The sequence below is a fragment of the Macadamia integrifolia genome, chromosome 10 (assembly GCF_013358625.1).
Source record: "Macadamia integrifolia cultivar HAES 741 chromosome 10, SCU_Mint_v3, whole genome shotgun sequence".
Lineage (NCBI taxonomy): Eukaryota > Viridiplantae > Streptophyta > Magnoliopsida > Proteales > Proteaceae > Macadamia > Macadamia integrifolia.
Window position 1 is genome coordinate 26,659,949 of NC_056566.1, and position 10,554 is coordinate 26,670,502.

Genomic DNA, 10,554 nt, shown 5'->3' on the forward strand with positions numbered 1-10,554 from the left:
GGATCCGAAACCATCCAGGCCAACTTGAAAGGGAGAACTAAAGATAACTGTCCCACTCTGAGCATTTCAATATAATCATACAATCAAAGGGATTAACCAACCCCAGTTACTTGGGATAAGATCAAGTTGTGTTGTTGTTGCATACAACTAAGGTGATCCTAGCGCTAGCCTCTTATCATAGTCTGTCGTTATAAGCATGTGACTGATTTATAAGGATGCATCATATTTACAGTCAACACTTATTATAATTAATCATAACCCATCAATCTTTTTGCATAGATACTCATGCTCCTTGCTTGGAATCTCCATGTAAACGACCCCATTAAATTTAGATAAAATTTTGGATATCATTATTGTGGTATACAATTAGGGGGATGGCATAAGCTCCATAGCTAGACTTTAAAGTAATTGTTCTACAAAAACCATTTCTAAATTGGCCTACTCTACAGATCAGGCTCAGGGAAATTTATAAAACCCTGCAAGGAGGACTGACAAATTCTAAAGACAGAATAGTATATGCCCGGGAAAATAAATTTCAAATTAAAATTGCTGAGGATAACAGAAGAGGCCTGCACCCGAAAAAACCTTTGCAGAGGCACTGTACAGAATTATCATCTTAAGAACTCCAAACTTGAAGGAGACTGATCTACAACCAAATGATGATAATACTTGTTGACATGGCACTACCCAAGACGCTGTTTGGCAAGTAACCACCAACCTGTTAACCAGAGCTATTCTTCCTTGAACCATAAACACGGTATGCAGCCAATCCAACAAGAGCAACTGCCGCCCCAACTGTAGATGGTGAAACAGAAATTATCTAAACATATATAGAAACCATGAGTGCAAGAAATCACTCACTACCAAAAACGGGAAGAACCTCACTGGCATATTAATAAACACAAATTGGTAGTATGACATTTGACCAGGCAGGTTAATTTCATAAAACTGAAATGGTATTGAGTTCCCTGTCTGGCTGCATAGCATACACTAGCACCCCAAGTCTCTCTGAGGAGGGGGGAGAGATAGACATGGAGGCACTAACATATGCTTTGCAGCCTGGCAGCTTTTTTTCTCGTGAATAAATTGCAAACTGACAGTATGCAACTCCTGACAACAAATCCATCCTCCAAGATTTTTCGTTTTATCTTTTTACAATAATTATACATTTGAATTTTCCCCAGACAATGGTGGAGCTGTAAAAACATACATATAACACAGCATAATCGTAAGATGTAATTCTGGATTAATTGTTGCCACAATATTTACAACTAAGCACTACTTTTTCTTTTTTTTTAAACCAAGGTGAGATTTATAACAATAACTGCAACATGGGACTCCAGGAACAAAAGGATTCAAGCATCCTAAAAGCGTGCCAATTTCTGTACAGAATGGGTAACAAGTGACATTTGTTCACAGCAGTTTTTGAAGATATATATTTCCTTAAGTATAGATGAACAAATCCTTTGGAGTACAAAAACTTTTCAACTTCACAAAGCTTTCACAAATTAAATATCATGAGAAAAAATAACAGTTATTTTCAAAAACCATAATTTCCAAAGTTTACTTCATAAATCTCATTTAATAGATTTTTCGAGCTTCAAAAACTCAATGAACCAATAGGATCCCCCCTGAAATATCAAAAAACCAACAAACATACCTGAAACAAACATAAGAGAACGATTAACAAGTTGATGGTAATGCTTGCGGTTTCTTCCAGCTTCTGTTTCAGGAATGCTCAAATGAGGGTGCTTTGCTGCATTGATTATCCTTTGGAATATACTATTATAATCTCCTAATTTAATGCTCACAGTAATAGGGGCTTCAATTCCCATATCCTGACTAACCTACAGCAACACATTTAATATGAAGAAAATTATTGTTAAGTATGTTACGCATATCACATAAACACAAGGATATGTAACCGTATTTAGGGAAAGGAATACCATCACAAAGGAAAAACAGAGACAAAAGAAAATTAAAAGTCAAACATATAAGATAAAGTAATAGGAACTACCACTGCTATCTGTGTAATTGTAACATCCTGAGAACCAGGACATGACATCAAACATGTACGAGAATTATTCACTATCCGGAAAAACAGTTATGGTAAGTCAAAGGTGTTTGAATGGGCAAGTGCAAGGTTTCCCGATCGAGATATCCTCTGTTTTCCCAATAAAGATTGTTTGAACCATCAAAATTTGGAGTGAAGTAGAATTATCAAGTAGATCCATTTTGGGGTGATCAATTTTAATATTAGCCATTAGAATAATTTATGGTTGGACCAATAAAATGAAATTACCAGGCTCTGTTCAGAAAATACCACTGTTTTAACTGCTAAAATTTTGACCAGAATCTGAGGGATACTTGTGTAAATACAAGTAGGAAAGTCATGAATCTCCCTTGAAAGACAGCATGACAGAACCTCAAAAACATTCTTGTTTTCAAATCAGGAGTAAATGAATGACGGAAAGCCACATAACATTCTTTCAAGTAATAAAACAATTACCCTTGTAGAATCGTGTATGGCCATCGGATAAGGATCAAGATCGTCCTTGGCCGCAACAATGAGGCAAGGAACCTCAAAGCCACTAGCCTCTCCATGACTGGCAACCTCCACAAGCAATTCAGTTGCCCTCTTCCATGAACTTTCATCAGAACTGAAATGATAAAGATTATTTTCCTGTTAGCACTCACAGGAATAACTAAAAGGCATGATGAAAACATAACTGGTGTGCCAAGGTAGAAGTATAGAAACAAATAGTTTTGGCTTACAGAAGTATATATATCCCAAAATAAAAATATAAAAAACATAAAATAGCACATTTTAAATGGAATTAAACCTAATAAACATAACAGCAATATAATCACCTGTCATGAACAAATACTGCTATGTCACAGGCTGCCAAAGACTCCTTATTAGACAGCAGATTTTTAACTCCTCCTTCTGGTATCTCTCGCAAGATAAGTGTTTTCTTAGATCCCTTCAAAGGCAAGTTTTACCAATTAAGTAAAATCAGCTACACAAAATCCAAACGAACAAATGACCATATTGCTTTAAATACAGAGAATGAAAACAATCACAAATATAAAAGAAAGAGAGGTATTCTGCCAAGTTATAAGAGGTTCATGCTGTTATACTGATGCTTAGAATAGTACTTACCCCTAGTGGATCAACAACATTAACTGCAAAGTGCTCATTAGTCGTTGAAGTATAAATTTCAGGGAAGGGCCTGCATTTGGAGTAACAAACAACAAATGTCATTACACTCAACTGAAGCAGGGAAGATAACTCGAAGTGGATTTCTAAGGAAATAATGAATATTTGAAATATACAGGTGAAATCAAGGCCAATTTTTAGTTGATTCCAAAGACTAACATAAATCAGAACTAAAATTAAATCGGACCAATCAGCTAGAGCATGCACCTTCCAATAAATGAATTCAAAAGTGCAGACTTTCCACCATTTTCAGGTCCGAAGACAAAGCACTGGTACACATTTCTTTCTGATTGTTGCTTCTTGCGATCTATCCGTCTTTTTCTAGTTACACGGATTGCTGATGCAGGATCACCAGCATAACCAATGCATATTAAATTTGACAGACTACGAGCTGGGTCCAGCAGTGTCATGAGGGCCCACTGCAGCCAACATTCCAGATATTACATACATACAATAGCTAAAAAACAGAAGCTAAGAACGTTCAACAAATGATAATTGTATGTACTTCAAAATTACATGAGGAAAAGGATGAGGACGAAAAAGCAGGACATAACATCTGAAAAAAAAAATTAAAAATTAAAAGTCATAGAACATAGCAACAGTGATGTAGATGCACACCCATGGACCGACCCATACCCATCTGGGTTTCCAGACGAAGATAAGTCTGATCCATATTTGGTTATTTGGTCTAGTAGGATTTTAGGAAATCTTATTTATTTGGGAATATTATGTAATCTTTTATTTCAAATACGACACGTAGGGAGATATCAATTTCTTAATTTGTTTTAGATTGAGTTAGTTTCTCATTTAAAGTTGGTTTCAAGTTTTAGTAGTTTTATTTCCTTTAAAAAAATGTGTAACCAACGATTGAAGACAAATTTGAAGAATGATGAATTAAGTTGGTGCTTGAGTGCCAGCGGGCGTGTGTGAGATCCTCCTTCTTCCCCCTTTTCTTTTCTTAGTGTGATTTCTCCCTCTCCCCTGCAACCCTAAGTTTACCTCATGATTCTTCTCTACCCCTACCGCCCCCCATCAAGTGGTATCAGGACCAAAGGATCCCCATTCCTTTTCTTCCTTCCATCCCTTCCTTCCCTTCCCATCTTCCCATCTTTATGTTTTTCTTAGAGAAGTCGACAAAGAGAAGAAAACATATCATCCTTTCTGGGTTCTGCCAGCAGACACAGAGATGAAAAAAATAAATTTAAAATTAAAAAAAAAAAAAAAAAAAAAAAGGAGCAAACTTAGTCGATGGATGTAGATCTTTTATTGGATATTTGTCAACAAATGCAATTAATGCAAGAGAAGCTTGATGATATTCAACAACATTGCATGGACATCAAAACCCAAGCACACTTACCTTCAACTACTTGATCTCAGCCATTGAACAACAGGTAGGCAAGCTAGAAGATGAGATGGCATCGTTGGAAATTAAAGATCAACTTGCGAAAATTTTTAAATCGGTTGAACTCTTCAATGAACCGATCGATTTTATTTTTCCGAGTCACTACTTCAACAAAGAACTTCGCGTCGTGGATTTCATAGCATTCGATCAAGGCTTTGATAATGACTTCATACATGCAATGATGGATGCTGATCGATTGGTGTTGATTCTCCCGTTCTACAAAACTTGTGGACAAGTTTTTCTCAACACCCAAAAAGTTGATGTAGATGCACATCCATGGACCGACCCATACCCATCTGGGTTTCCAGACGAAGATAAGTCCAATCCATATTTGGTTATTTGGTCTAGTAGGATTTTAGGAAATCTTATTTATTTGGGAATATTATGTAATATTTTAATTCAAGTAGGATACATGGGGAGATATCAGTTTCTTAATTTGTTTTAGATTGAGTTAGTTTCTTATTTAGAGTTGGTTTCAAGTTTTAGTAGTTTTATTTCATTTAAATACATGTGTAACCAACGATTGAAGACAGATTTGAAGAATGATGAATTAAGTTGGTGTTTGGGTGCCTGCAGGAGTGTGTGAGATCCTCCTTCTTCCCCCTTTTCTTTTCTTAGTGCGATTTCTCCCTCTCCCCTGCAACCTTGAGTTCACCTCAGGATTCTTCCCTACCCCTACCGCCCCCCATCAAACAGTTTAATCAGGATAGAAATGTTAGAACACCTGAAAAAGTGCATAAGCATTTCAATAACATAGATATAAATTGAAATGCATAGTATACAAGCGCCAAATAGTGGTAGTCAATATGACCAGCATTATTTTCAGAAATTTTCTACATAAATAGCTTGAAAAGGAAAATTAAAGTGGTTCAAACAAATGGTAAATGAAAGTCAAAGCTTACATCAGGAAAAAATGGCAGTGAAACAAAAGGATACCAGCAGTTTAAAATCCAAATACTTTGCAACCCACATGATTAAAAACAAACGTCAGATGTGAAGTTCTTACATCAAAATTTGTCAATCAAGCTAAAAATGATAGAAACCCTAAATCAATGGGCTTATACATGACAAGGAGACAAATTTAAACAGAAACACATAAGAAATATTTGAAGTACTATGCTCCTTCAGTGGACGTACACACCAATGACAGAAATCCATCAAGTGATAAACCACCCAACGCAGTCTTCTCCGCAGCCTCTTTATAAGGAGCTTCTCGCCAAGGACTGACATTCAGAAACGGAAGATAACTACATTAGATTATAAGACAGAACAGATAAGAAAAGTATCGGCAACACAGTGAAAGATTACTAAGACAGCACCATAAGCACAATGTTTATGACACGAATGGAATATCGTATTGAACGACCAAAAATGAGTTAAGTAACATCAAATAAAAAGCATTTCAGGGGGAATTATCAGCGTTGAAAAGTCAGAATCCACTCCTGCCTACACAGTTTATTTTGTCAAGATTCATTATGTAAAAGATACACCACTACGGGCCCAAAAAAAGTCTCAGAACAATCTGCTAGGAAGGAAGTCACCATAGAAAATAGAAACCACACCCGTGAGACAGCTGCATGGGCACCGAGCAGGATGAATATTTGAGGCTAAGCAAGGCATTCCTCCTAACCCTTGCCTTAAGGCAAGGCTGGAAACTTAAGCTTCAAACCCTTTCTAAAAGAAAGTGAGCAAGTCTAACTAGAAGCATGATATCCGATTGCATGCCAATAAAACAAATTGATCAACAATCCCCTATTGATTATTTAGTGGCACAAGTATTAGTACCTGACAGTAGTTTCAATAAGTTTATCAGTGACAAGGGGAAAAGGAAAAACTGCTCAGCATAAGCTAAAGAAAAATTCTGGTGTTTGCTGATGCAAATAATCATTGATTCTACCAAAACAAATCAGACAAACAAACACAACCTACCTTTCTGGTGCAGTAGAAAAAAGATCATCAAGGTCAAAAGTTCGTAGGGCCCCATCCTAGCAGGCACAACATACTTAGGGTTAGAATTTTTAAACATAGAGGATTAGCTAACATATAAGAGTAAACCAAAGCACATCCAACATCAACATAAACTAATTATGAACTTGCCATATTATCACAGCAAATGAAACAAAACTTAGGCACCATAGTAAAAGAATGGGGCAGAGAGTAATCCATACACCGTCAAGGTCAAACAAGTCGAAGATTCGACTCAGGAACTCCACAGCTTCATTTGTCAGCTCCACACTCTACAAGATATAGTTTAGAATAAGTATTTTGAACTAACACCAGAAGCTTCAATACCCAAAATCAAGCTTTCATAAGTAAGTGTCTAATTTCCCCTCTATTTCAAAACAAAGCTGAACACAGATAGTTGAATGTTCTACCATAGTGAATGTACAAAAAAAGAATATGGTGAAACAAGATAGATGAAGTTGAACATCTTACGGAAATTCTTTTTCTCAACTGGCAGCGAAAGAATTAATTAATACAAGTATATCATTTGAACAAGTACCAGTAGTCTGTGCATCTATTTCATATATATGCATGTACAGAGCTACCATCTACAGCAATATCAGAATGCATGCATGTGTCTCTTGCAGATATGAAATAGTATACAATCTCATGTACTGTCCATTCCACCACAGAAATCTCAAGGTACCCCCAAGGATGATCCTATCAGAAACCACATTAAACTCTTTGAATGTTATTTAACATAACTAATTCCTTTGAGTGCACAAGCCAATCAAATAAGAAGCCCCAATATATATATATATATATATATTTTTTCGATCTGACCAAATCCCTCATGTAATTTTTCCTCTTCTTTTTTTGTGGGGGGTGGGGGAGGCAAGACTTAAGGTGCCTTTAAACTAATGATTATAGAGTTATTGGATGCTACGTAAGGTGTCAAAGTGTGTATCGTGGGGTTGTGTTCCATGGAACAATGTACTGTGGGATCATTTCTAATAGCTTAGTTGTAGTCCAGTTGTTATTTCTCTTTCCTATTGTAATTAAACTTAATGAACTTAGGTAGTTGTTTCCTTTCATTGTAATTAGCCTTTGGCTCTTAGTAGACTTACCACTAAGAGTTGGTTGCTATTTTATATAAAGGTGGTAGCAGTTCATCTTACCCTTTTGATTTCAAGTGCAAACCAACCACACGAAGTTTTTTTGTCATTTCCCATAGGAAATTTCCTAGTAGCCTCCCTGTTGGCCCACACTGTAACTGCGACTAAAGTATTAGCTAATTGTTTGCATATCATTCTTTTTACAATATGGCATAGAATTATTTTTCTGCATCAAAACCTATTTGTATGCTGCATGCAGCCACACAGGTGAGGACCAACAATATTCAAGAAGACTCCATTATCACATGTCTGATGAAAGTTTAATTTAGCAATCACATCTTTTATCTTTCTGACTCAAATGTGAATAGCCAGTAGTTTTTTAAATTAGCACCCACAATTTGATACATTTTCCCAATATAAACCTAAACACTGGTTGAAATTAAGAGCATCATAGCATAGAAAATGACTTATTTCCATATCCAATCAGCAATCCCATGCATATACAAATGTGCCATGCTGCGCAATTAGTCCCACATGCCCTGCCAAGGTCTTCAAGGACAAAATTTTACATTCTCTCAAGCTGCAATTAAAAATAAGCATAGGTTCAGATTTACTGTATAACCTCAATTTTTTTGCCTTCTCCAACATCTGGCACACCAATGTGAGAAATCCTACTCAAAGTAGAAAAGTTTAATTATAATGATTTTTGCCACAATGGGGCCCTCTTTAAGGCAAACCATTGGAATAATTTTCAAACAAAAGTATTATTTCATAACTGGACACTTCGACAGGCAAACATAAAATTTAAAATTCATTTGCATTCTAAGTTGCAGCTGGTAGTCCATATTCTGGAACACTTTCAAAAGTTTACATCAAAAGGAAAGCAGCCTGGACTCCAAAACATCTTCAGGATTATCGAGCCAAATTTTCATTTCCAGTGAACAGTATCACTAAATGAAATACCTGATCAGGACACTGTTTTATTGGAACTGGAAGTAGATCATCCCTGAGTTTAAGATCATTATCATATCCGAATTTTCTCAAGACAGTCCATGTTGTCTCAAGACGACCTTTTTCTATAAATAGTGCATGAAGGAAAAGAAATCCGGTCAAGGTGAGACCATGACTGTTGACCCCGTCAGGCAGTTTCTCCTGTACAACCCTCTTAACCCCAACTATTTCAGATGGCTGAAGTGGAGCATTAAAACATTTAACCTGTCAACAAAAAAAACAAAAACAAAAACAAAAACAAAAAACAAAATGATTAAAAAAAAAAAACTATTCCAGAAAGTAAAAAACCAATAAATAGTTTAAATGCATAGATTAACCACTAAAACAGAACAAAATTACTAAGGTAAAAACCCACCAACCAAAAAACAATACTATGAAAACCTGGAAATCATTTAATTCTGCATCACTGAGAGCACCATCCTTGTCATTGTCACATAGAATAAATATCCGCTTCAATGCCCTAACACATCGGGGCTTCAAAGCCTGTGTTTCTTGATCAAATAGTGGGCCTGTCGGGTGCAGAACTGCCTTTTGAGCATAATAGAAAACCTCTGGGACCTGCAGATGAATATACTTAATATTAACTTACTGACTGCAGAATGTCATTCTGCTATTAGGATGTGGGGAAATTGAATCTGAAAGCCCACATGAGATTAGCTAGACTATAATGCTTGACTCCACGATAGACAACCATAATGTAACAGTAAAATGGAAAATTCACATGCATCTTTTGATTACTTCAATGACGATAATTGCAATATTGCATGAAAACTACATAAAGTACAAATTGTCTGTTTCACCTGTCCCTACTTATTAACGATTCTAAGTATAAACACTATCAGTGGTATTGCTAGAAGCCCTGAACTCTAGTCTTCCCTATAAAAATAATAATAAATAAATGGATCGATACTATTAAAATTATAGAAGAAACTGAGGGAAAAAATGAAAATATCAATGAATCAGAAGAAAATTAAATCATACCTGGATTAAGTTAAGAGCCGAACATTCTATACAAGTTTCAATCTCTCTAAACTGCTGCATGATTGGTAACATCACTTGTTCCAAGCTCACCGGTTGTTCGTCTCGTAAATCCAGCTTACAACCAACCACAATAACCGGCACCTTCACCTGTAGATTTCCCCACCGAAAAGGGAGAAGGAGGACCGATCAAAAAATGTACACAGAACAAGGAAATAATTTCTATAATTCAATATAGACCCGAAAGGAAACCAAAAAAAAAAAAAAAACATGAAACAAGCAAAACCTCTAGTCTACGAAGTTCTGGCAGCCAAAAGGTACTCAGCCGATCAAGCGTTGCAGGATCATCGCATGCATAAGTCAGTACCACAGAATCAGCCTTCTTTAATTCTTCCACAAGCTTATTTCGATTCTCCAGGCTAATGGAATCAAATTTCATGTCAAAAACTGGGATTCCATCAACAGAACTATAATTCAACAAAAGAACAAATGGGTAAAAGCAATTAAAACCTGGATGAAGTATCAAAGATCACAACCGGGACACGGTCGGGAAAATAATCGATCGGAAGGCGCGTAGGAGGCAATACAGGCGGAATACTGGTAGGAAACGCCTCGGCCGCAGCTGTATTAATTAGACTCGACTTTCCAGTTCCATGGTCTCCGACCACGACAACACGAACGATACTCTGAAAGAATGAACTCGCATTCCCATCTGAACCCACCATTGAAGCTAGTGAAACGGACCTCAGTATCTGGTATTTCGAGCTGCGAAGAGGTCTCTCTGGTTTCTCGACGGATGCATAAACCGCCGAAACCCTAGTTCCAGGTTAGTGGAGGGTATGCGTAGTTTCGAGTCTTGACGACGAAGTTAATGGAAACATTCC

The 10,554-nt window shown here is 36.6% G+C and overlaps 1 protein-coding gene across 1 annotated transcript; it reads right to left on the reverse strand.

The window, feature by feature from the left end:
- Positions 1-304: 304 nt before the first annotated feature.
- On the reverse strand, positions 305-10,554 carry LOC122091704 (mitochondrial Rho GTPase 1-like). Its single transcript, XM_042661782.1, has 14 exons — positions 10,181-10,554; positions 9,957-10,089; positions 9,674-9,820; positions 9,074-9,250; positions 8,645-8,896; positions 6,791-6,859; positions 6,552-6,607; positions 5,764-5,845; positions 3,428-3,639; positions 3,164-3,233; positions 2,872-2,984; positions 2,510-2,660; positions 1,661-1,847; positions 305-795 (listed from the first exon to the last, which is right to left on the reverse strand). Exons 1-14 carry the CDS (start codon positions 10,393-10,395, stop codon positions 722-724), a joined length of 1,938 nt encoding a protein of 645 aa, XP_042517716.1. The 5' UTR covers positions 10,396-10,554; the 3' UTR covers positions 305-721.